This window comes from Eumetopias jubatus, unplaced genomic scaffold (assembly GCF_037043125.1).
Source record: "Eumetopias jubatus isolate StellerSeaLion01/CBP00866 unplaced genomic scaffold, mEumJub1_p1.0 scaffold_11, whole genome shotgun sequence".
In the NCBI taxonomy this organism is placed as follows: Eukaryota; Metazoa; Chordata; class Mammalia; order Carnivora; family Otariidae; genus Eumetopias; species Eumetopias jubatus.
This window is the reverse complement of record NW_028274817.1, coordinates 111,528,994-111,555,224: the sequence shown is the minus strand read 5'-3', so window position 1 is coordinate 111,555,224 and position 26,231 is coordinate 111,528,994. Positions and strand designations below refer to the sequence as shown.

General features: G+C 45.1%; 1 protein-coding gene across 4 annotated transcripts in view; it reads right to left on the bottom strand.

Moving 5' to 3' along the window:
- Nucleotides 1–26,231, bottom strand: part of SH3KBP1 (SH3 domain containing kinase binding protein 1) — a 324,977-nt gene that overhangs the window by 150,614 nt on the left and 148,132 nt on the right. For all 4 annotated transcript variants that reach the window (XM_028122625.2, XM_028122626.2, XM_028122628.2 and 1 more), the window contains one exon: nt 5,752–5,855. In XM_028122625.2, coding sequence (XP_027978426.1) covers nt 5,752–5,855 — 104 coding nt within the window. The remainder of the gene's footprint in view (nt 1–5,751; nt 5,856–26,231) is intronic.

The following is a 26,231-nucleotide window of genomic DNA, read 5'->3' as shown; positions in this document are numbered from 1 at the left end:
GGTGAGAAAATTATCCATGAGGGTTGTGTTAATCTTAGAAAACCCATTTGTAAGAAACCTTCAAATGGGGGTATTCCTTTAAAAGTTCAGTGTAGGAGGGGCGCCTGGGTGGCTCAGTCGGTTAAGCATCCCAGGTCCTGGGATCAAGTCCCACATCGGGCTCCCTGCTCTGGGGGAGCCTGCCTCTCCCTCTCCCTCTGACTGCAGCTCTCCCTGCTTGTGCGCTCTCTCTCTCTCTCTCTCTCTCTCCCCCTGACAAATAAATAAAATATCTTTAAAAATAAAAAAGTTCAGTGTAGGAGGTACTGGCACTTATCTCATTCACATTTCATTGCTGGGGCCAGCTTCTCCTTCCCATACTCCACACCTGCCACGGAAGCTTCGCAGGTCATCCCTGACTCCAGAGCAGTGCTGTACCAACACCCTGTCCTCCCCCCTCCAGACTAGCCTGGCACCTGACACAATATACCCTGTGCTTGCTGAATGAATCCAAATACTTCTCACCTTCCACGTGCCTGCGGATGAAATTCTTCCTGTTCTAGGAAGCGTCTTCTTCACCTTCACTGAGTGCCCTTGTTTCTAAATTCCTTCCTCATTTGTCAATGCCATCGTTTGTCACTCTCGTACCGTCTAGGGTTCTTACTTAGCTGCTTAGCTCTGTGTATCTTGCCCTCCTTAACTACACTGAACATGTTTTAAGACGGATTCCATTCAATAAATCTCTGAATCTCCATGAACCCAGTTTCTGTCACAGAGTAAGCACTCAAATATTTGATAAATTCCATAGTTATGCAAATCTCTTATAAATACATTTCAACTTGCAAATATGTTGCTTTTATACAGTTGTAGTCTGCTTTGTGGGCTGATGATGCTAATCTAATCACCTTTTCTTCTAATCGTGGCTTCCCTCTCCTTAACATGCTCTGTCACCTCTGCAAATTACATCATCAGACATGTCTACCCAAAATCACCGGAAGAAATGACTGTAGAGCAGCCCAAGCTCTTTGGATTATCACATTCTAATAAACAAATTTTTATATTAATGTTATCTCTTTTTTTGAAAAGATAACAAACCCTTCTAAAGCAAGGGGTGCCTTGATGGGTAAGAATTTAGGTGTGCTTGGATTACCTATTAACTAATTAGCTTTTAAATGAATTTGACTTCTCATGGGCAAGCATAAAACAAAAGGCAAGTCTTTGAAGTTCTTACACGAAGAATGAAATGAGGATTACCTGCTATTTGGGGTCCCTGGACCCAGTTTCAATGTGTGTGGGGGGCAAGGGAGGTTTCCCCACATCAACAAGCAATTCTTCAGACATTAGCTGGGTGTCCTACCATTTAACTCAGTTCTAGCGCTCTCTACCCAGAGACAGCTGCGTATCCCACAGGTTAAGAGCTCAGGCCTGCGAGATTGCTCCATTCCCTGCCCCCACTGCAGATGCCAGTTGCAAGTCCAGGTTGTCACCTATCCTTCTGACCCGCGGGCTATAAATCAGAGGTTCCCAGGATCCCCTCCTCGGGTTCAATTAATTTCCTAGAGCAGCTCAGAGAACTCAGAGAAACATTTTACTTACCAGATCACTGATTTATTAGAAAAGGATATAACTCAGGAACAGTCCGATGGAAGAGATGCACAGGTCAAGGCACGGGGAAAGGGCGTGGAGCTTCCATACCCTCTCCAGGCACCACTCTCCACGCACCTCCACATGTTCACCAACCCAGAAGCTCTCTGAATCCTGTCCTCTGGGGGTTTTATGAAGGCTTCATTACATAGGCATGGTTGATTAACTCACTGGCCACTGGCAACTGATTCGACCTCCAGCCCCTCTCCCCTCCCCAAGGTCAGTGCGTGGGACTGAAAGTTCCAACCCTCTAACCACACCATCGGCTCCACTGGCAACCGACCCCTCTGCTTAGGTGTTTTGAAAGTTACCCTATTATCCTAAGGAAAGACACCTTTATCACTCTTTCAGGAAATTCCAAGAGTTTTAGGAGCTCTGTGTCAGAAATGGGATGGAGACCAGATATATATAGTTCTTAATATAATTCACAATATCATAACTGCCCATCTGTATCCACAAAGGTTATCTGATTGAGTTAAACAGCTCATTTAACTCGAGCTGAGCGAACCAAATCTGCTCTTGTGGGTACAAGAAGATGCCTAAGTTTCTTAAAAGAGCAAGTTACCACCTTTGCAAACTCTAAGACCAGGTCAGGCTTTAAATCTGAAATTTCGCCAATGATCTCCAGTGAGCCTGACTAGGGACCATTGAAAAATACCTCAAAAACAAACCACAAGGAACAAATAAAAGCAAGAATCTCTGAATATTCCTTGGGTTGCCACTCAGAGAGACTGGTTGAGACCAAGCTCAGCCAACACAAGAAGAAAAGTGGCCCCTTTCCCAGGCTCTAGATAAAACAGACCGGAAAACAAAGAGGCTTCAATGCACTTTTCAAAAAAAATAGGCCAACAAGCCAGGTTTGAAACTCCAGGGGCCCTTAAATGCCATTACTCCTGACGAACTTGTCTATATGCCATCTCTGGTCTTATGATTACCATTTCACCTGCATCGATCAGTCCTCTCCACTCTGGACAAAAGTGATACAAGTGTGTATTTACAGTGATTTTCTTAAAACAAAACAAAAAAAACCCCAATAACTCAGTCTGCTATTTTTCCTTTCAAACTGGCAGCCCAGTTCCTTTAGGTTTACAAAGGACATTTACAAAATTAAATAAGATATAAACGATCTTAATTAGGGGTGCCTGGGCGGCTCAGTTGTTAAGCATCTACCTTCAGCGCAGGTCATGGTCCCAGGGTCCTGGGATCAAGCCCCACATCGGGCTCCCTGCTCAGCGGGGAATCTGCTTCTCCCTCCCCCACTCCCCCTGCTTGTGTTCCCTGTCTCTCTGTGTATCTCTCTGTCAAATAAATAAATAAAGTCTTTAAAAAATTATCTTAATTAAATTATCTTAAATAAGATAATATCTAATTTAATTAATATATATAAAATATGTTTTAAGATTCTCTGCTTGATTCAACCTTTTTCAAAAAACCAGTCCACACCTCCAAAATCCTCCTAAGAGTTGTCTGGGTTTTTTTGTTCCTTTGGGGTAGGGGGTGTGTGTGCATTTGTGTGTGTGTACAGCTTTGCAATACTGTAGGATCAATCTATCAATTAATCAATAAGAATATATTTATACACACATACATGATATCACCTATTATAGTTTTATTGCCCAATAGATTGATTGGTTTCATAGTCTTGCAAAGCTAATACAATGGTCTTACCTCAATCTGTCCCTGTGATTGAAGAGTTTTTATTGATTTGGGATGTTTATTTTTAGTTTTCAGTGGAATGAGAAAATACCCACTGGCGTTTATACATCCATTATAAAAAGGCATATTTTATATTGTGCAGTGACAATGGCCCAATATCTGCAATATTATAAGTAAACAGACATAATGGGAAAACTCATTTTTGATAATATAATAAAAGGCCAACCTTTATGTTTTATTTTACATAAATATCCTAGGCTACATAGTTTTCCTTTTTCCTCTGGGAAGCAAGCCCATCCTGAAGCCTGGCACTGAACTGGCGGTGAGTTAACAGGACACTGGTCCTGCTGGTGGCGGGGACATCCTACGTCATCTCGGCGCGAAGAGTAACACCTGCGATCCCTCCTCTCCTTCAGCAACCCATGCCCGCTTTCCCTACAGCCAACGGGCAGGTGAGGGTGGCCACTATCTCCCAGAAATGTGTTAATAACTTTCCTTATCTTGATTTGTATTTCATAAAACATTATTACAACATTAAAGGAAAAACTATCTTCTGTGACACAACCATTTTCAATCCTTGTTCCCTTCCGGTCTTCAATCACACGCGCAGAGATGTATTTTACGTGGCTGTATCCTAGTATATGCAATTTTGTGTCCTGATCTGTTCATTTATTTTGCAAAAAAATCTTTTCATACTTCCATTTATTCGCTTACTTATTCGGCAAGCGTTTATTTAAGTACATATTAGGCTTCAGGCACTCTTCTAGGTACCACATAAGTAAAGATAGATCAAAACCAGATCCCTGCTGTTGAAAAGCTCTCAGGTTTAGCAGAATTTAACAGAAAATTACATCGCACAGTATTGTAATAAATACAGATTTAAAGACCTCTGGGTTTACCATCTTAATGTCTTCACAATCTTCTAGCTGAATATCACTTAATTCACGTAACTGTTCTCTCTCTTGATTATTTTTCATTATCACAAGCAATTAACGTGTTTCATTTATTTTTTTTTTTCTGTTAACCATTTTCTTTGGATAAATTCCTGGGAGTGAGATTACTGGCTCAAAAGATGTTAATTCAGATTTTTACAGCTCTTGCCATACTCTGCTAAATAGCTTCATACTAGGATCATAAAGATATACGAAGTCACCACTTCTCGGTATTACCAACAGTCTTAATGTAAAATGTTTTCTTAGGATTCTCAAAAGCAGGACCGATTATTGTCTTAATTTGCATTTATTTAATTAATAGCAGTGTGGAACATTTCCTCATGGTAAAGATTTTTCTTTCCCTTTGTGGGATTTGTGTTTATGGCAGATTTATCTACCACTTATTGTTGTTACAGTACCTTCCTAGTATAATTTCATATGTGATATATATTACAACTTTTCATGATCATTTATTGCAAAATGTTTATTTGTTGTTCTGTGTTTTTTTTGGCTAAAGTCGCTTCAAATTATACCAAAATTTTAACTTTTCTTTAAATTAGTCACATAACGAGATCCCCTCGTTAATGAGTTAAATAAAACTTCGATGCATGCTCACTTTATGTTTGTATGAGCATCAGAGAACCTGGTGGCTAGCATCAGCCCTGCTACTTGGACCCACGTCACAGTTCACTTAATCCCCTCCTCGACTTCTAGCTTCCTTTTTTTGTAAACCATGGGTTTCTGTAAGGCCAAATGGTACTCAGGAAACCAAAGCTATCGGAGAACTGTATTTCTATATACAGACACAAGTGTTGAATCAGGATGAATGATCAGGTTCTAAGTCTGAAGCCCAGGATTGCCCAGGACGGGGGAGCAGAGCCCGAGAGGCCCGTGCCGGTGCATGGTGGGACACTCCACCAGCAGGGCTGGCCCCGAGTAGCCAGGACCGAGCAGCAATAAGGGAACGCGGGGCAGTGGAGAGAACAGTCGGTCTCCAGCCAGGTAGACCTGGCTCCAACCCTCAGCCCTGACTCTTCTAGGGTCTGTCTCTTTTTTTTTTCCTTCTAGGGTCTCTTGAGCCTCTTTTCTCATCTACAAAACAAAGTGCTTGTGATGGGCCACCCAATGGGCCAATGTGTAAAGAACCTTATCATGCCTGTCACATACTAGTCTTCTATAAATGTCCCTTCTTTTCCTTCCCTTTGAATCCACAGTGTCCCCCACGATGAATACTGAATTCACCCTCTAGAGATGGCTCAGGGTCACTCTGGAGAGCCAGAGTCTACCGGCAATTGAAGCAGAGGAGAAAAGCTGTGGCAGTGGGCTGAGACCTCTGAAGCCCTTGTACACTGTGTGAAAAAGACTGTAATTTCAGATGGCCCACACCTGCTCCTAATGGCTTGGCCGCATTCCTGTCTCTGAGAAACCAGATAGTGTCTAAGGTCTCCCTAAGCTCAAACATCCGCCACAGCAAGGCCAAGCAGGGGTGGGTCCTGACCACCCGTGCGAGGCCACCCACCCACCCGCCTGGCACACTTACCTCTCCTACCACCTCTATGATGTCGCCGACCTTCAGCTCAAGCTCGTCGTCGTTCTGGGGCAGGTAGCTGAATGCCACCTGGCAGCGGCGCCTCCTTCGCTCGCCTGAATGGGGAAAGCAAAATATTGAGATGCAGCTCTTGTCTCAAAATTCGATTTTAAAGTGAGGCTTCCTAGGCATGCAGGCAAATTAAGCTGACTTGTCTCAGATATGCTCTCTGGGACATGGCTAGAGGCACGGCAGCCCTGGTCTCAGAGAGAGGCAGTAGAAAGCAGAGCAATGCTTCTTGGTCTTTTAAAAGCTGCTGGGTCAGAAAGGCATGGATATGAGAAACCGATCCGTTGGTGCAGAAGGCAAAAACCCCACCCCTGAAGCGCTGGAGCAGTGTTGCCTTAAACACTTTTCCACGGATGGGGCTTTGTATTTGTTGCTGTTGATTTTTGATGAAAGCTGATGTGATGTGGTAGAATAAAAAGAATGGTCTGCTTCCAATGCTAGCAAGGCAGAGGAAATTTTTCCCAAATGTGCAAAGGAAAAGATAAAGTAGCCTGGCCTTTTTCTGACTAATCATCACCCTTTCAACATGCTGGAACTCAGGCCTGATGAGCAAAGGCTAGTTAGATTTCAGCCTGCCCTTGGTGCCATTTCAAATGCCCCAAAGGGGTTCAACAAATCCTCTTCGGTCCTCTTCCCTCTGTCCAGGGGACCCATTAGCAGGGTCCCTGGCTGCTCACACAGAACCAACCCAGGCAAATCAAGATAAAAGCCAGGACCACATTTCACTTGACCAGAGGACACTCAAGGTCACAGCATCTCACTCACCCAGAGCGGCCCAACTGGGAGGCCCTGGCTTAGAGCTGGTTCAAGTACAGATGCAACTGTCCACACCACAGACATGCACTGTGGGCAGAAAGAACATGCATGTGGTATGTGAGATAGGGGTGGGGTAGGGAGACAGACAGGCAGCAGCAGAGGCCCAAGCCGGGGAGAGGTGGATAGCAGAGAAGAAGTTAAGACCCGCATTGCTCCGAAGTTTGTGGCTCAAGGCGGACCACCTCACATTGTTCCCTCCTGCTACCACATGGCCTAGAAAACCAAAGGGATCAACGACTTCAAGGAAACATATTTAGAAATGCTGACATTATTTTTGGGTACTGCCTACAGTGATTCTTTTACTTTTCTAGTCTTTTCCCTGAGAAAGCAAATCCCTGCAGGAGTGATCACAGGCCGCATTAAGGCCCCCGTGCAGCATGACATCATACAAAGGGGAAGGTCTTTGCTACATCTGATGGGCTCACTGATCAATATGTTTCAAAAGCCAGTGGCCTAGTTCACTCCGCTCCATTTTTCTCTGCCTGAACCTCACTATGGAAGAACCGAGTCGAACGGAAGAAAGGGGGCAGAAGTTCAAAATCAATAGCTTATCTGATCACATCTTTGGCGACTATACAAATACACTCCACCGCTTCGTGCAAAACCACAAGCCACCTGGGCCTGATGAGAACAAATGCAGAACTCTCGGGCCAACTGCCAGGTGCCAACTGCACTGTCCGCAGGTGGCACAGGGCGACCCATGGAAGGCCCAGCTCTCCCGGGCACTGAGGGCGCATCCCAGCTGGCTTCTCCCCGGTGGGGAGTGAGGAAGAGTGGCAGTCCGGGGCCAAGAACTCTACCGTGATTCCATGGCATTCGATGCAACGGGAGGCAAATCCAGCACTCTGTTGTAAAGAGTGCAGATTCCTCGTTCTAGCTCCGAAGGTCAAGATGACGATGAGGCGATCTCAGCACCCACCGTGACTCCCCTGCCCCCACATACACCTCTTAAGACGAAGTTCTTTTATTTATTTATTTATTTGACAGAGAGAGAGAGAGACACAGCGAGAGCAGGAACACAAGCAGGGCGAGTGGGAGAGGGAGAAGCAGGCTTCCCACGGAGCAGGGAGCTTGACGTGGGGCTCGATCCCAGGATCCCGGGATCATGACCTGAGCCAAAGGCAGACGCTTAACAGCTGAGCCACCCAGGCGCCCCTTAAGACGAAGTTCTATTCTAAATTGTGAAGAGCTTTATTTGCTAGGTGTTACATTAAAAGCAAACTCTGCACGTACAATCCGAAGACAGAACAAGTAAACATGACAAATCTCTGAAACCTAACATTCACAAGCACAGAAGCCACCAGTCCTGACCAAAGTGACTTGAAAATAACATCTGAAGCCCCAGGGTTGGCTGAAATCATAAAACGCAGTTATACATAAGTTCGTGTCTGCACAAAACCCTCTGTAAAAAGCAGCATCTAACCTGATGCTACACAAATGGTGAAAGAGAGAGTGATGTATTCTTCAAGGATAGACTAACACCGCAGACTCAGGACCTGGAACAGGATTATCAGATTTCTCTTGAACCAAATCTCTGCCTCAGACTTCTATAAAGCCCTGTCTGGTATCAGGAAGAATGACACGTTTACTAGTTTCTGTCTGTCAGGCTAATCAATAGTTCTTAAACGCCTCTAAGAAGGTTAATTCACTGATGGCATGAAGTCCTATCAAACACATCACCAACATACAGGACCAAGAAAAGTGAGTCCCACAGCAAGGTATACAGATGTTGCTAACGGTAAAGGCCACCTGACCTGACGCCGGGCAGAAACAGTGATTTCCTGTGGCACTGGGATAGCTTTGCGGTCTTTTCTAAAGCACTTCTGGTATCCATCATCCAATCTCATCCTGCCAACCACATGAATTAAAAAGAAAAAGAAAGGAGCCGGAATGAGCAACCATTTTGCAAATGAGAACATCGGGGCTCAGTGACTTATGCAAGGACACTGAGCTGATGAGCGGCAGTATCTCCTCCGCCTGAGTTCAGAGCTTTCCTCCAATGCTGGATGAGCCAATTCTGTTCACATCTCGTCCCACATTCTCTGCAATCTGTGCAGAGCTTCTTGCGCCACTGTTTAACTCAGCCTCAGGTTTTCACCCAAATTCCCGGACCACTGCTTTTCCAGGCCTCAACTTCTGCACATCACTGTTCCAGTCTTGTCTGCCAGATCTACCCAATCTAAAACCCAGTTCAAGGTGGGTGGCCGACATCAGGAGACACTGCGTTTCAGGTGCCTCTGTCCATCCGAAATTTAAGGGAGTGTAAGGATATCATTGGCCATTTTCCCCCCTGCTGGCATTTCACTGATGTTTACTACTCAGTCTTGACCTTCCTTGAGGAGGTGCATAGACAACAATGTCATCTCCTTTCAATAGCTGGTATAAACCGGAGAAAAATAAGAATGACTTGCCCAAGGCCATGGCTTAGCAACACTGAATTTGAGCCACCATCTTCATACCCAGAGCCCAGTCCACTTGAACTCGTTTTCACACATTACTTTGGGCTTTTTTTCTATGGAATAAACTGAGCCTTGAAAGAAATTTAAATGCATTTGCTGATCATGGCCAACAATACAAATTGATATCAGAACAACTAGAAAGAGAAGAGAACATATGTTCTTCCTCCTTCATGTCAGGGCCATTGCCACCATCCTTTGTCACTCTGTGTGTTTTCTAGGTGGGACCACTTACCTCCCAAGACATAATCACGAGACGTAACACACACAGGTTTTATGGACATACATGCTAATGCATATGCACACACGGCCCACCAAAAAATGTATGGACAAGGCAGACTTCCCAGGGCATACCTAACACGTGTCTCCATTGCCATACTATACGATGGCCGCACACTACACATGCCTGGCCATGCATTCACACGTCAAAACACGGGCACACGGACACCAAGGTGCATGCTCACAATGCCCACACTAGGCCTCGTTCATTCCTGCCCTTACTTTCGTGACCAGCTTTGTGTGATAAAATAGTAACAGCTAGCATTTATTGAGCACTTATTGTGTGCCAGAGACTGCTGAGTACCGTATATATATATGACCCCACTGAATCCTCACGCCGAACCCCCTTTTTACAAGCAAGGAGAGACACAGAGATTGAGTGTTTTACCAGAGGCCTTACAGCTCGAAAGTGGGTGCAAGTCCGGAGCCACTGCCTCCCATGTCTGACTGTCCTGAAGAACTCTCAGCTATGGGTCTTGAGACTGCAGAAAGGACTCACTGGGCCAACGTGGGACACGGTTAAGATGTGAAACCAGGAAGTGAAAAACCACAAATCAGGAGCGTTTCCTTACAGCTGCTGGATATTTTAATGAAAGAAAACTGGCTGGAAGTACACTCACACTCTCTAAAAATGACAGAGCAGAAACTGAAAAGGGTGCCGTGACCCATCCTTAGAAACAGCACACTCGTCTATATTTTAGTGCCTTCTAGGGTCTTATAACGTGTGAAAACTTTACTAGGCCAATTTATTCAGTGACCACAAAAATGTAACAACAAATAATGCAGTGGTGGAAAAAAGTCTTTGGGTCAACTGAAAACTTTGAACACTCACACAACCTTTTTTTTTTTTACATCTCATATTCCCTATGATGGAACACCAGTACAACTACAAGGGTCTAAATCACCAAGGGACGCTAGCCACAAAACTCTAAATCTCAGTAACAAATCAGTGCCACTAATTACAGGTAATAACTGGTGACAGAGGATAACAAGGAGAAAACACCTTGTGGGAACAGGTGATCTCCCTTCAGAGGCCTCTAACCAGTGATTCTCAATCTTGGCTGCATATTGAACCACCTGGGGGAGCTTTCCTAATCTAAATAGCAGTCTCTGAAGAACTAGGTCTCCACAGAATCGTGGCTTCTTCTAGGGCTGTGGCAAAGAGAACACAAAGCGAGAACAGAATATCCACTAATGCTAACATCAGTGAAGTGCTCAAACACTTCAGGGGTAATTTCAAAAGCCCACAGAGATCAGCCTGATGGGGCTTCCACTGGCCAAATCTGGGACAGTAACAGCTTGTACTGAGGGTTGTATTATCACTTAGTCATTTCCAAAATAATTCACGAGCCCAGATTGGTAAGTTCAATAGGTAGCTAGGCTGATAGGTACCTAGTTAGGTGAACGGGTAAGAGTAGAGAGATAGAAGCCAAAGCTCTCCTTTAGAAAAAGAATGTCAGGGGCACCCGGGTGCCTCAGTCGGTTAAGCGTCTGCCTTTGGCTCAGGTCATGATCCCAGGGTCCTGGGATCGAGTCCCGCATTGGGCTCCCTGCTCAGTGGGGAGTCTGCTTCTCCCTCTGTCATCCCTCCCCACCTCGTGCTCTCTCTCTCTCCCTCTCTCACTCTCTCGAATAAATAAGTAAACTCTTAAAAAAAAAAAAAGAATGTCTGCAGATAAATAGAGAAATGATGGAAACAGACCATCACCATTCTATTAAGCATCATAGCAACCAGTGATTAGAATCAATGGTTGCTAAAATCACTGGGTGAAAGCTTGTCGGGGATTAGGATATGTAAAGAGTCTCAGAGTATCTCCCCACAGATTATTTATTAATTACAAAAGGAAGATGGTCCTCTTAGAACGGAGAAACCAGACAGACACAGTTTTAAAAAGCTCTCATTGTCAATAATGACGCTCCTCATGTTACACGTGAAGAAAGACTAAACATCACCTGTAGAATGCTCCCACCCCAAACATTTCACCTACATCTGACTGTGAGAAAACAGTCATGCAAATCCGAAATGATGACAGTCTACAGAAACTGACCTGATTAAAAAAAAAAAACCTTTCTTAAGTCACTATCACATACAATTTTTTAAAGGCTAGGAAACTGTTTAGATTTAAAAACAGTAAAGAGATACAACTAAATATAATATGATCCTTAATTGCACTGGGCTTTTTAAAAGGTTATAAGGTTGGGAGAACTGGGGAAATCTGAATATGGACCAACACTAGATAATAGCATTTTATTAACGTTACATTTCCTGCATGTGCTCACTCTATTGCAGTTACAGAGGAGAATGTCTTTGTTCCAAAGTATTTAGGGATCAAGCCTCCCGATATCTGTAACTTACTTTCAAATTGTTTACGGAAAAAAGGAGTGTGCATGCATGTGTGCGTGCATGTGCGTGTGTGTACATATACATAAACAGAGAGGGTGAGAAAACAAATGTGGCAGAATGCTAATAATGGGGGAATCTAGATGGGTGTTCATTGTAATACTGTTACAACTTTCCTGTACATTTGAAATTTTTCTAAATAATAATTTTAGGAGGGGAGGAAAAATACAGATGCCCAGGCCCCACCCCTTATCAATGGTCTGGGGAGCAATGGTCTGGGCATCTGTATTTTAAGAGCTCCTCAGGCCAATCTAACAAACGGTCAGGGTCAAAAGACATCTAGACAGATCGCTGTCCAAAAATGGATTTTCCAGGAACATGCTATATGGGTTCTACATTCAGCTTCTTCTCATCTGGCAATATTAGACTAATACATAACCCAGGGGAATGGTGCCATGCTGTGATTTTTGCTTCACAGAACTTCAGAAAAGTCATACCAAACAGCCTCTAGCTCTGAAAGTGTGCTCTTGGGAGAGTGGGGGATGGAAAAGATGGCGGTCTCTCCTATGATTCATTAGCCACCACTGCTGGGGGTGCAGCAACTCCCCAACTTACTGAGCACATTCCAGATGCCTGAAGAGGCTGTTCTTGAGTCAGAAACCTCAATTTGGGCAAAGGGCCAGGTTTCCTATTTCAAGATGGAAAGACAATACAAAGTAAACTAAATAACTGTGGAGAATCACCCCTTTTACTCGAAACATCCAGTGGATTTGGGGAAGAGAGAAAGTTGAATGACTGACCTTGCCGGACCCAGCATCATACCGTTTGCTGGGACAATTCCCACTCCTCATCCTGTTTCAATGTAACGTAACTCAGAGGAAGAGGAGGACACTTCAGGGGCTGATGGCATGCCAGAAAAACGAGGAACTTGTGGGTGTTTCTTGCCAAACCCCTCTGGCTGTGGCTGGCCTCTTACAGTGGAAATGTACGGTATTCAATTAAGCAGCACTGTTTGGTCCCTGGAGATGAGCCTCCTTGATTCTCTTAGGGCTGCATATAATCAATGTCTTTGTAGGGGCAGAAAACAGTAAACCCATCTGCCTGCTACTTCGAAGGGAAGGTTCATCTGGAAAGAGGTTATAGCTACGCCAGTGCTCATTTGCTCCCAATCCCACCAGAATACAGGAGGAAAATGCACAATCAGTAGGGAACCATTTATGAGGGCCTCAGAGCCATGGGGGCTGGGAAGGGAGGCAGGTAAAGTCAAAAGCCACATAAGGAAAATCCACCGAGCCAGCTGGAGATGGAGCCAAACACTGATGAGGTGTCTGCCATGTGCCAAGAACCGAGGTAGGCATGTTATATGCCTTCCCTCAAGTTCTTGACCAACCCTGTGAGGTGAGGGATGTTGGTCCCATCTTTATGAATGGGCACAGAAAAGCTGGATAACTTGTATGAGGCCCACGCAGCCCTCTTCTTCCATGAATCCAGGGTAATACCAGGAAGGCAGATTAGGGGTGCTTTTCTGGGGGACTCTGGATGACAAGCTAAGGATGAGAACTTAGCCAGAGGAGGTTTCTGGACAGAGAAATGACTACAAGATGTGATGAGAACGGTGCTGTAGGGAGAAGCGGCTGCTGTCAGGGGTGCAGGTGGGCTTGGGCGAGGGAGCCTAGAAGCAGGCAGATAGCCCAAAAGAAGACAATGAGAGACAAAAGTCTGAAGAACATGAGGGAAGGAATCATATACACAGGGAAGGAGAGGCAGATACACATTCTCATCATCAGTTGATGTGTTTCAGTTGCTCCCTTTGGGGGCCACTGACCCTCTTTCACTTGTCTTTGATCCCCAGCCCTGAGCACAGGGCCTGTTAGAGCAGACCCTCAATCCATTCTTGATGGATCGATGGATGAATGAACTAACGAGTACCTGTTCCACGTTCTGTCTGTGGGTCACTGTTTTGGGAACGAAAATTGTTTTAGACAGTCAGAAGGATGCTGGAGAAGGAGAGAAGGGGTGGAGGGAAAGAGTTAAAGCCTCAACCTGTTGTTAAACAGGGCACCCACCCACATATGCTTAAAAGCCTATGCCGAAATGGTTAAGATGTTAATTTTACATTATGTGTCTTTCACCACAATTTTTTAAAAGGCCGACGCCACCTTGAATTGTTGCAGCTTTAGGGAGAGAGAGAGATGGTGGCCCATCATCTTGCCATGGTGTCAAAAGTGTCGCATTCTCCAACACTGCAGTCTGAAGCATCTGTGATATTACTAAACAATGCCTGATACACTCCTAAATGCTTTCTTCTAAGTTTATGGTCCACGGTCAACCATCCATACCAAATGACAGAGCAAGATATATCTGAGCAAGAAATTACATATATTTGATTTTAAATTTAGTCCCATTCGAAGAGAGAAAATAGCTAAGTAGGGAGAGAGATATATATTTAAGAAGGCTGAGGGCAGCAGTGTTTCTCACGGCAAATGCATATATGCCCAGAGATCTATACAGGAAGCATCCTGAATGTCCACTGAGAGGGGATGGCCGCATCGTATATCCAGGCCACGGGAAACTAAGCAGCCTTTTAAATCGAGCAAGCAGTTCTGCATGTACTGATATGTAAGAGGTGTCCATAATATGTTAAATTAAAAAAGCAAATCACATAATGTGTGCAATATGCTCCCAACATTGTAAACACATACACACTCCCGCCTTCCCTCTATAACCTCCACCCTGGACTCTGATTTACTTCTATCACCCAGAACCCAGTTACGGAGTATGGGCTCAAGAAATGTTTATTAATGAATAAATGGAGTCATCCAACATTCGATTAATATGTGAAGGCCTGACAGAATTAAATAAATGAAAGAAAGAAGGAGTGTGTGTACAACAACACAGTGGTGCAAGCACAGAAAAGGGTATGGAAGGGTATGCCCCAAATTAACAGTGGTATTTTTGGAAAGGGGGATTAGGAGAGTGTAAAGAGAGAATCACATAAATGTTTCTGTACATCAATTTGTTTTTATAAAGAGCATGTAATAATACACTGTAATAATTTTTCAAAAATCATTACAGTCGCCCATTAAAATAATGATCGTGCATTATGAAACTTACATTTTTCTGATGATGCTTTGATGACATTAATAGTAAAGTTAGTTCCTATTCTCCAAGTAAATAAATAAATACCAGTTGAATCAGACAGAAAGGTGGTGTCACAGGCTGAATGTCAAGGTGGGGGGGGGGGTCTCAACTGGTTGCGGCTGGTCTGTGGAGACAACAGGAGGTGTGAGCCAGAGAAATGGCTCCATACCTGTAGCCCTCACTACTTACTACTCTGATCAGATGCTGGTACAAAAGCAAGGAGCCCCATCACATCCTATTGGTTATGGATGCAAGCTCATTTTTCCTGGCCTGACGGCACAGACCACACAGCCCAGACGGGCCGTCTCCCTCCCAGCGGCAGGGGCCCATGGTGGCCAGGGGGCTCTGTGTCCGTCTTCTGAGCTTGCTCACGCTCACTCGCTCACATGCACACACCCAGCCACCGGCCTGGTCTGCGCTCCCCGACCAGCCACTGCTGTCCCTCAGCCCCGCCCTCATCCCAGCAGATGTGAACCCCTGCTGAGCGGCCATGTCTGTTTGCCTCCTGTCCCTTCAGCTCTGACACCTCTCGGCTCTCTCATGCATACCTTCTTCAACAAATGCCACTCATCTCCCCACACCCACACACTCCTCATGATGGTTATGAGGATGCCATTTCATCACAAAGGCCCACTCTCTCTCACTGATGCAGAAGCAGAGGGCGGGACACCAATCCCTGATCTAGTCCTCCCTCGGGCCTACAGGCTTCGGAGTCTAATGCCCTGTTTTAAAGAAGCCACTGAAGATAGTCTTAAAGTCAGTCAATTAACATATGATCAAAGACATCGACTTTCTAATGCTAGTGCAATATAGAAAGGGGCCATCCATTAAATAAACAGCTTCTGCAAAGAGATGCTCCCTCTGGATATTTTCAATGTTAATACCTGATATTCCCTGAGAAGCCACATCTATAATTTGGGTATCACAGGCATGAAGAACTTCCACCACCATAATGTCCCTGCGCTCAACCATCTTATATAAATGGTACATGAATTAGGCCACGGAGAGGACACATGAGGTCGGATTTACAGCCCATGTACCCGGGCTGTCCGCACGGGTAGCACTAAGGCATGGGAAGAGCATCTGGGGCCTCACGACACAGGAGACCCAACCTAGTGGACCCAGCTCTGTGACTGCCTCATGCTCTTTGCCACTTTGTGGCCTTCACCACAGTTTTCTTACCTCTCCCACTGGAACAATGCGTTCAGGCCTACTTCACAGAAGGGTTTGTGGCCACCTGATGCCCTCCCTCTTCTCCACTTATCTTGTCATTCGTGAACTTGTTAAAAGGCAGCCTTGTTAATGATTTATGCCAGTGCAACTAATTTTCTTTTCACCATCCTTCCTTTCCCATCAGAGCAAGAGAAAGGAATCTGACGGAAAAAACAGCCAGTGACGTCTCTAAACAACCTTCGGGTCTTCCCCTTTCCCTAGGCTGGTCCCAGGGGATGGGTTTGGCCTTTCAGGATGCCCATTAATCTAAATGAGCCAACACACAGGAGACCATAGCAGGGGGACACTTCCCCAGTCCAGGCCCCCATGTCTCTGGGGGATGGAGTCTGGATGTTCAGAAGAGAAAATCCGATACATAAAGTACACTGCTTTTCTCGGGTTTAGCAAGGCTTATTTTGGCAAAATGCCCAAAAGAACTCAACATATTTATAGAGTTTTGTTTGATCTACTTTTAAATGCTCCATGCAGAGTCATTCAAGTGAAATGAGAATACAGATTTTCAAAGGAAAAACTGAAGGAAGATTCTAAATATAAGTTATTTGTTGAGCATAAACAAGATTTCTCCCTTCTATCCAACACACTCCCTCTAACGCATCTATTTTTAAAGGCATTCTCAAACTTTGCTGCTGACGAATAGATCAGACCCCTAACTTTTACAATTAAGGGGGGAGTGAGGGCGGGAATAAGAGGGAGGGGCAGTGCCCATGAGCACATGCCCACTAGGAGGTGTAGCAAAGGTGTAGAAAATCTGAGAGACCCTCAGCTGGGGGTCATCTATCTCCCTTGCCTATGCTAAGAGAATCCTAAGGGGAAAGTACCTAGCACAAACAAATCTAGTTTCCCAGGTCTTAAAATCAGTACCCCAAACAGCCATTGTCCTGGGAGACTTAGGGAATGACAGAAAATTCCACATTTCTCTCTTGAGGCAGAAGGGGAAATATCTTTATTGCAGCTAGTCTAAATGGTGGGGTTTTTTTTTCTTATTTTTACTTGTTTTTAATACGATTTGCCCCTTCTCATCCCCATCAGAATCAAGAGGGGGGCAGCCTGGGTATTTTATGAATTTTCTTGATGCAAAGGGGGGTTTCCATCCCCACAATTCCTCCTTCTGTATCTAAAAGCAGAGATTCTTAACAGGGGTTCGTGGACAGAGTTAATTCGGGGGTCTGAACATGGGTGGGAAGAAAATCGTATCTTTAATTTGTCCTCTAACTGAAATCTGGCCTTTCTTTGCACTATGCATGTGAAGCAACAACCATACTGGTATGGGCAGCACCTGTGGATTTCACTGATCTGCTACCATGTGGGCAGATCTTTCCATTTCTCATCCCGGTCACTGCAGTGATCATGAAATATCATTTATAATCACCCTTACTTCAAAATTATGATAGCTTCTAGACCCACTGCTGGATCTTGCTATTTAATGCATCCATACAGAAAATGTATTATTTATGTTTTTGCAGTATTTTGATAACTGTATTGCAGTATAATTGGTTTCCTTTGCAATTCTATGGATTTTATTTTTTTTTTAAGATTTTATTTATTTATTCAACAGAGAAAGAGATAGTGAGAGCAGGAACACAAGCAGGGAGAGTGGGAGAGGGAGAAGTAGGCCTCCCACTGAGCAAGGAGCCCAACGCAGGGCTCGATCCCAGGACCCTGGGATCATGACCCGAACCGAAGGCAGACGCTTAACCGACTGAGCCACCCAGGCGCCCCTCCTATGGATTTTATTTTATTCATGTACAAACATTATTCTAAGAAGAGGTCACAGGCTTCACCAGGCTGACAAACAGATTTCACAGCAGTTAAAAACAAAAAAAAGCTAGGAACTCCTAATCCCCGTTTTCAAGACTATGGTTTGCAAGGAAACTCAAAGGTGCAAGAGGGGAATTATGTATACAAAATAGAGCAGTAAACATGACATTTTGACTCTGTCTGTTGGAATGTTTCACAGGCTTTGGAGCAGCACATCATGACAAAAGAACCACACGAGGCAACATCAGAGGTCCTGATCCATGAGTAGCCGTTTGGCACAGCCCTCAGGAGGCTGCTTGCCAAGGGCCCTCTTACTACCCAGGTCAGCGGCTGGCTAGAGCTCTGTCAACTGGCGCCTTGGCTCAGCTGAGCTCAGTGCCCACACTCCCTTCCACGAAGGCCAGGACAGCTCATTTGCAGGTTGACGCCTGCCACCACCTCAGTGTCCCCACTCCAACCGAGCCCTGCATTTCTCTCCCTTTGCTAGCTAGTGAACTTACGAAAGGCACAACAAGGTCCCCCCCACCAGGGATAAAGTGGTCACTTGGGCTTCCCCGTACCCACAGTTTCACATACAGCCCTTCCTCCCAGCCCTCGTCAGCTGTGCTGTCATTCCTTGCCTGCAAGTCCCTGGTGCTTGCTGGGTGGCGAGTGCACAAATGTTCCATGAAGGGAGAGGGAAGTTGGTGCCAGTGCTTGTAACTGCACAGGGTTTGCCTGGAAGGGCTGCCTGACTTCCACTGCGGTCCCATCTTTGTGGTATCCCTAGAGGATGTAAGATCAGCAAGTCCAACTGAGATGGGAGGCATCTGACCAATCCTTCCCCCCAAATTTTTTCAATAAAAAACCCAGCAGGGCGCCTGGGTGGCTCAGTCGGTTAAGCATCTGCCTTTGGCTCAGGTCATGATCCCAGGGTCCTGGGATTGAGCCCCATGTCGGGCTCCCTGCTCAGTGCTTCTCCTCCTGCCCCTCACCCCGCTCGTGTTTCTCTCTCACTCTCTCTGTCTCTCTGTCTCTCTCTCTCAGATAAATAAAATCTTAAAAAAAAAAACCAGCAGTTCCACTTTTAGAAAGTTATACTTTAGAAAATTTACATGAAACGTACAAAGATATATCAAAATGTTCGATGCTACATTATTCATAATAGTGAAAAATGAGAATCATCCTAAATGTCCTTCAACTAGGGGACTGGTTAGTCTACTCGTGGTGTAACACGTGGACTATTAACGAGGGGCATAGCTCTAAATGAACTGGTATGGCAAGACCTCCAAAATTCTCTTCAATCTAACATAACGAATTATGACACAGAATAATAAATAATATTATTTATTTTTAATAAACACTATGATCCCATCAGTATTTTTTTTAAATACCAATATGTCTGTATTACTATGTGTTTGGATTAGGTCATACTATCTGAAATTGACATTTTATGGTTGAGTATCTGTAATATCTTCTGATTCATCCAAATGTATGTATGTGGAGATCCAAGGAGATAACCATAAGCTAGGTCTTCTCCGGGGAGTGTGCATGGGGGGCGGGGTTTATGTGACTCTTCATCCTCTGACTTTCCTGTATTAAGTTTTTGTTTTGTTTTATTTTGTTTTGTTTTTTTGAGAAAGGGGGGAGGGGCAGAGGGAGAAGCAGAGAGAGGATCTTAAGCAGGCTCCACACCCAGGGTGGAACCCAATGGGGGGCTCGATCTCACGACCCTGAGATCATGACCTGAGCTGAAATCAAGAGTTGGACACTTAAACCACTGAGCTGCCCAGGTGCCCCTGTATTAAGAGTTTACACTAACCACATATTATTTTAATACTAAGTCTAACTAAAAAAACTTAGGCCAAGTCTAAAAGAAAATTACAACTCAGATCTTAAAAAAAAAAAACAAGAGCAGGGAGGTCTACACAACACAACCAGCACACAAGCTGCCTTCTGACGGGGCAAGTCTGTGGTCCTCAGAACAACAAAGCCCATCACGGGGTGGGAGGGCTTCCTCTAGGCACTGCAAATGGTTTTGAGGCTAAGGTTCTTCTGGAGGGGTGTCATCCAGAAAAGGACAGGTTTCTAGGAGCGAATGAGCAGTGCAAATAAAGGGACCAGGCTACTGTGAGGGAAGGTTTCTCAGCAGGCTTTTTTTTCAAGCAAATAGATTAGTAATGTATATGTTAGCTCTTTGTTCAAAACAAATAAAGGTTTTCCTCATTTATTTAAGCAAGTCCTACATTCTTTTTAAGTATGGGAGAGTGGCAAAGGTACATTTAAAAGATGGTATCTCATACTCAGACTTTTCATTTCCCAAATTGCTGTGCGCCTTTACTCTCCCCCTCAGAGAGAGGGAACTGAGTGTCATGAAAAGTATAAATTTAGAAATTGTAAATCTAGAAAACGTCAATCTAGAAATCTTGAAGCAAGAAAATGAATGTGGAGGGGCTCCTAGGTGGCTCAGTCAGTTGAGTGACCAACTCTTGATTTCAGCTCAGGTCATGATCTCAGGATTGTGAGATCGAGCCCCACACTCAGCTCCATGTCAGGCTCTGTGTTGGGCATGGAGCCTGCTTAAAACTCTCTCTCTCCGTCTGCCCCGCCCCCACCCCCACTCCTGTGTGCAGGTGTGCGTGCAGGCTCGCTCTCTCTTAAAAAAAAAAAAAGAAGAAGAAGAAAGAAAATGAAAGTGGATTCATTCGTGTACTAGAGAAAGGAACAGCAGAGGGAAGGAGAGAGAAATAAATGCGCATGAATCCCTCCAACAACACCAAGTTTTGTCTGTACTGCTTGCCCCAGCACTTAAAAGTCTTTTCCCCAACAGACTTCGTTATAAAGTTTTCTACAGATTACACATAAGCAAGTGTCCTTTTGTGAGATGAAACCTCCTAGAGGGCAGGAGGGTTCTTCTGCCCACCTACAGCAGGGGTTGGCAAAGCTGGTCTGTAAGGGGCCAAAGAATACATATTTTTGGCTCTGCAAGCCAGCCGCCCCCCTCGCCGTGGCACATCTGTGGCTCTGCTGGGGGGCAGCAAAAGCAGCCACAGATCACGCATACACGAAGGGGGATGGCTCTGGGGCAATTAAACATTATTTGCAAAAACAAGCAGTACCAGATTTGGCCCGTAGGCTGTGGTTTGCCAAGCTCTGGTCTATGAGAAGTGGTAAGGGTCTAAATCAGAGACCAGGGATGATTCTGTTGTGTGAAGGAAGAATGAGAGACCTTGCTAAGGTGGAATCATCAGCGTCACAGTGACGCGCTCCTGGACACTGTCCCTGACTGGCTTTGAGGCAGCGTTAGGGGCCCTACCACCACCACCACCACGGGACGGTACAGCACCCTCCTCGCCCTGCCCATGCTGCCCGGGACTCAGATTCGCAAATCCTAGGCTCCTGCAGGCAGACCTGAGCTAGCCTCCTTGGGGCTTAGTAGAGGCTCCCCCAGAGCCTGGCCCCACACAGTTCCTCAGGAATTATCTCAAAAACAAAGGGAGAAACAACAAATGACGAAGGGGATGAAAAAAAGGACAAGCTAAAAATGACTCTCAAGCGCTGATGGGAAGAACTGAAGGTGGGGACGCCACCAGCTAAAATGCAGGAGTCTGACAGGCAGGAAAAGTCCACTGCTCAATCACACAGGGACAGCTAGGGACACAGTAGTGCCCCCCCCCCCAGCGGCCACTCGACGGCAGACCACCAGACCTGGTCTACGAGGCCCAGCCAGGGATGGGAACGGGGATGGGCAGGCCGCCCTAAGCCAGGGTGGCGCAGTGAGAGACGAAGATGCATCCGCCCAGGGCCTCTCAGAGAAGAGAAGCCTCCTGCCCTTTTCCCCCACTAGGTGTAACCAGGGAAGCCCATCGCTCTGCTCACTGCCCACAGCATGAAGCCAACTCAGTGTGACAAGAAACCTGGCCCCAAGGAGCCTGCCTTGCCTCCGGACCTCTGCTGTGCAAGATGGACATTTCTTTATGACCTAAGGCAGGTTAAGCCAGGGTGAGTGCAGCTTGTGGCCGAGAGACTGTGAACCGGCACAGGGTGTCTGAGAGTGGAGGTGAGGGGTGAGGGAAGCAAGGAGGGAGGGCTGGCCCAGAGGTCAGCTTTGGGGCTTGTGTGCTTTGTGGCACTGGCTGAGCCCAGGGGCGAGTAGACACACAGAAGATGGTCAAACACAGAACCATAAAAGCAGCTTACATTTAAGAAGTTGGAGAAGAGGAGACAGCAAGATAAAGAAGTATAGTGGGGGTGAGGGGGGCAAAGAAGGCACAGAAGGCAAGACAGATGTTTCCAGAAAGAGGCAGTAATCCAACATGCTGCATGGAGTCAGCCAGAGGCAGCATAGAGGAAGAGGTTGGACAGGTCCAGGTACAAATCCTAACTATGCCTCTCACTAGAAGAGTGGCCTTGGTAAGTCACAGAACCTCTCCAACCCTCAGCTTTTCTGACTGTAACACGAGGCCAATGCTACCTTTGGCTCAGGGCTGTTAAGAGGATTGCCTAGATGTCTCTGCTACAACACTGCGCACAGGGTGGGGTGAGCTGACCGCATTTAGCTCAAATTCTTCACCACCCCTCTCCTCACCTTGCCATTTGTCACCTGACTTTAGAGTGCTTCCCTGAAAGACAGAGTAGGTTTCCCCAAGCCATGTGACTTGTCTCGGAAAACCAAGTGAAAAGGAAGTAGCCGTGCACCAGTTGGCAGCTCAGGTCTCTAGAGAACTCGGATGTTTCCATCTGCTCTGCCACACCTCCACATTGCAATGCTGGAGCATGCGAGACACACAAGGCAGTGCCGTCGCCGGAGGCATGCGGCCGAACGCAAGCCAAACGCTAGCTGACCTCCAGACATGGGAGGAACCCCCAAATCAGAAAAGCCACCCAGCTCGCTTCCAGCTGACCCCAGATTCAGAAGCAATAAATGCTTACTGTTGTATGCCGCTGAGGTTTTGTGGTTGTTTGTCATGCAGTATGACTGTGGCAAGAGATAACTGATACAATGCCTGGCACAGAGGAGAACCTCAAAGAATGTTTTTAAAACACACATGCAGGGAGGTTAATGGCTGAAAATCTATTGTCTCAGTCTCCTGTCCTGGTAAGTTGAGTGTTACTTCCTTCGACTGTTTCTCCATATTCATCGAGGCCCAGAGGGCAAAAGACATTTGTGAAAAAATTTTCCTTTTAGAAGTTTCTAGAAACACTAATTTTAAAGGACAGCAAGTTTATTCATTTCCTACTTGTTGTAGCATGTTTATCTTTAGCTAACAAGTGCAAATGGAAAATAAAGCAGAAGGAAAGCTCTCCTGACACAGAAGTCTCTCACCCAAGTCATCATTCACTCCTCGAAATACACACAATGAAATTGAGACACGGTTACAGAGGTGACACACCAACTGCAATTCTTCATTTTTACAATATCTTAGCTGATAGTGGGTAGAAGGGTATTGGGTATTTGTCATATTATTCTTGATCATTTTTTTATTGTGGTAAAACATATATAATATCCAATTTACCATTTTAACCACTTCTAAATGTACACTGCAGTGGCATTAAGCACATTCACATTATTGTACAACCATCATCACTACCCATCTCCCTCTTTCATCTTCCCAAGCCCGAACTCCATATCCATTAAACACTAAGTCCCCACTTCGCCCCCCTCACCCCATCCCCGGGTAACGCCACTCGGCTTTCTGTCTCTGTGACTATGACTATTCCAGGTACCTCATACAGATGGAATCCTACAGTATTTGTCCTTTTATGACTGGCTTATTTTACTTACAATAATGTTCTCAAGGTTCATCCATGTCGAAGCATGTATAAGAATTTCTTCCTTCTTAAGGCTGAATACTATCTCACTGTATGGATACCACATTTTGTTTATCTATTCATCCACTGATGGACACCTGGGTTGCTTCCACTTTTTGCCTATTGTAAATAATGCTGCAATGAACGTGGGTGTACAAATATCCATTCATATCCCTTCTTGATCCGTTCTATATATCTTTATTAAAACCCTATTTTGAAACTTCAAACATACTAAAAGAAACTCAACCCTGGGACACCTGGCTGGCTCACTCGGTGGACCGTGCCACTCTTGATCTCGGGGTCATGAGTTTGAGCCCCACGTTGGGTATACAGATTACTTAAAAATAAAATCTTTAAAAAAAGAAAGTCGTCACTTAGCTAGCAGTCTTCAGGCATTACCTAACAAAGTTGAGAGGATGGGACTGGTACCTAGAGTCTGCAATTCAATGCAATTTACCATGAATGATTTAATCATACACCCACTGAAATAAACATGGCGATGAAATGAAAAGCTTTTGGAGGGGACAGGATTCTGAAGCATGCTGAGCTGAGTGCAAAATGAATACACACCTCACCACCCACTCAACCCCGCGCAACCAAGCAGAGTAAAGAGCCCGCAATGCCATGCGGTGGGCAAGAATGGGTGGTTTCCCGAAGGCAAAACCCTGTTTTAACTTCACTACTCAATAAAATCACCATAGGGCTTTCTCAGCAAAGAGCCAGAATCCTCTCAAGTTCTCCCAAAGCTTCTGACAGATCATGTGGAAAGCTGATTCATCCAATAAATGTTTGTTGGCTATAGGAGCTCAAATGGGCTGCACAGAGTATGAAGCATGGACCACAGTATTCCTTCCTGGGGACCCTGGAAAGGGTTTGAAAGAAAAGAGTGGTATCCTTAAGTTTTTCAATAGTCCAAAAGGCTTATTAGCCAAAATGAGCGTACAGGTTAAAATGCTTCGCAGGACTATCTATAAACAGCACCTTGACCCTAATCTGAAGAACTAGTTATGTGCTAATGAAGACACAGAAATTTGTCATCCAAAGGGTCAAACACTTTTAGAAAGGGTCCTCAGATTAAAAAATACTGGAAACAGGCACCTGGATGGCTCAGTCAGTTAAGCGTCTGCCTTCGGCTCAGGTCATGATCCCGGAATTCTAGGATCGAGTCCCACCATTGGGCTCCCTGCTTGGCGGGGAGTCTGCTTCTCTCTCTGCCTCTCACCCCACTTGTGCTCACTCTCTCTATCTCTCAAATAAATAAATAAAACCTTTTTGAAAAATATTGGAAACTTCTCAATCTTTCAACTTGCAGAAAAAGAAACAGAGGCTTCAAAAGGTGAAATGACCTTCCCCAAATGGTTACGGGCTGGGAGAGCTGAGAAGAGCAGGGATGTCTCAGGGGTCCTTCCAATGAGGGCCTCTGAATCATCTGGGCAGAAGTATGAGGGAGAAAAAGAAACACAATGGTTTTCCAGCCTCTACGAACTGACAGTCAAGTTCTAAGCCACTGAAAACAGACAGGAAATTTGTCAACTATTATCAAGTCTTGCTGGTGGCCCAGGCCCTATCTGCCTCCGGCCACACACAAGCCAAGGGTTGAAAGGGAGGCCATTCAGGCCTGCATGGTTTTGTTTGTTTTGTTTTGTTTCAGCATAAAGCTGACACTCAGGCCTAATACATGATCACGCTCCATTTTCTACTTCAACCTGGGCTTTTGATAGAATGAGTTCAGACATCAATATGAATAGATCGATACAGTTCATAATTTATGAAGATGTGGAGGGAGGGAGAGATTGATCCTACAGACCCACCCAACCGATGCCTGCATCTCTTCTTCCTCTCTTCCTTCTTGCTGCCCGGGTTTGGTCATTTTTCAATGCATTAACACCCCCACCCGCGAGGGTCTGCAGGGAGTGAGAAAAATTAAATTGCATCCTACATAAGCTTTGCTAATAAAAGACTTACAGTTAAACTGCAAAAACGGTTTCTATGGGTCATCCCTGGATTTCAGTGATCTATGTTATTCCTGTCAAGCCTGCACAAATGTAAATAAAAGCAAATGACACACACGGACATAGCCTAGGGACCCGATCCAGGATGGGATGGAGCTTAGAGTAAGTCATCACAGGGAGACAGATGGAGAAGGAGCCAGGGAGAGAGGAAAGGAGGAAACAAAAGAGGCTCTTTAACATGACTGTGAGTTGCACTCGAATTCCATGAAAAAAAAGTCAGAGCCATAGGGCCAAAGTTTAAGAGGAAAGGGTGAAGTATTTTTTTAAGCATACATCTATGCACAAAACAGATAGAGAATTTCCATTCCTGCCTCCTTTTAGTCTGCCTGTGCCTGTCCACAGTGTTGTCAGACACGTCAGTAACTCAGTTACTTTTTCTCTTTGTTTAGATATGTCTTATCTTTTATCTCAGTGATTTTGTCAAAAGTAAATTACAAAGGAAGCTAACTTCTTCAAAAGAAACAAGCTACTCCCAGTGATACTATCAAAGAGTTGCTTTAAAGCTTTTGAAAAGTCAAACATAAAACTGATGTCATTTTTTTCCCTAAACAATGTGGTTTTTTTTTAAAAGATAACTATTAACTGCATGCTTGTGTT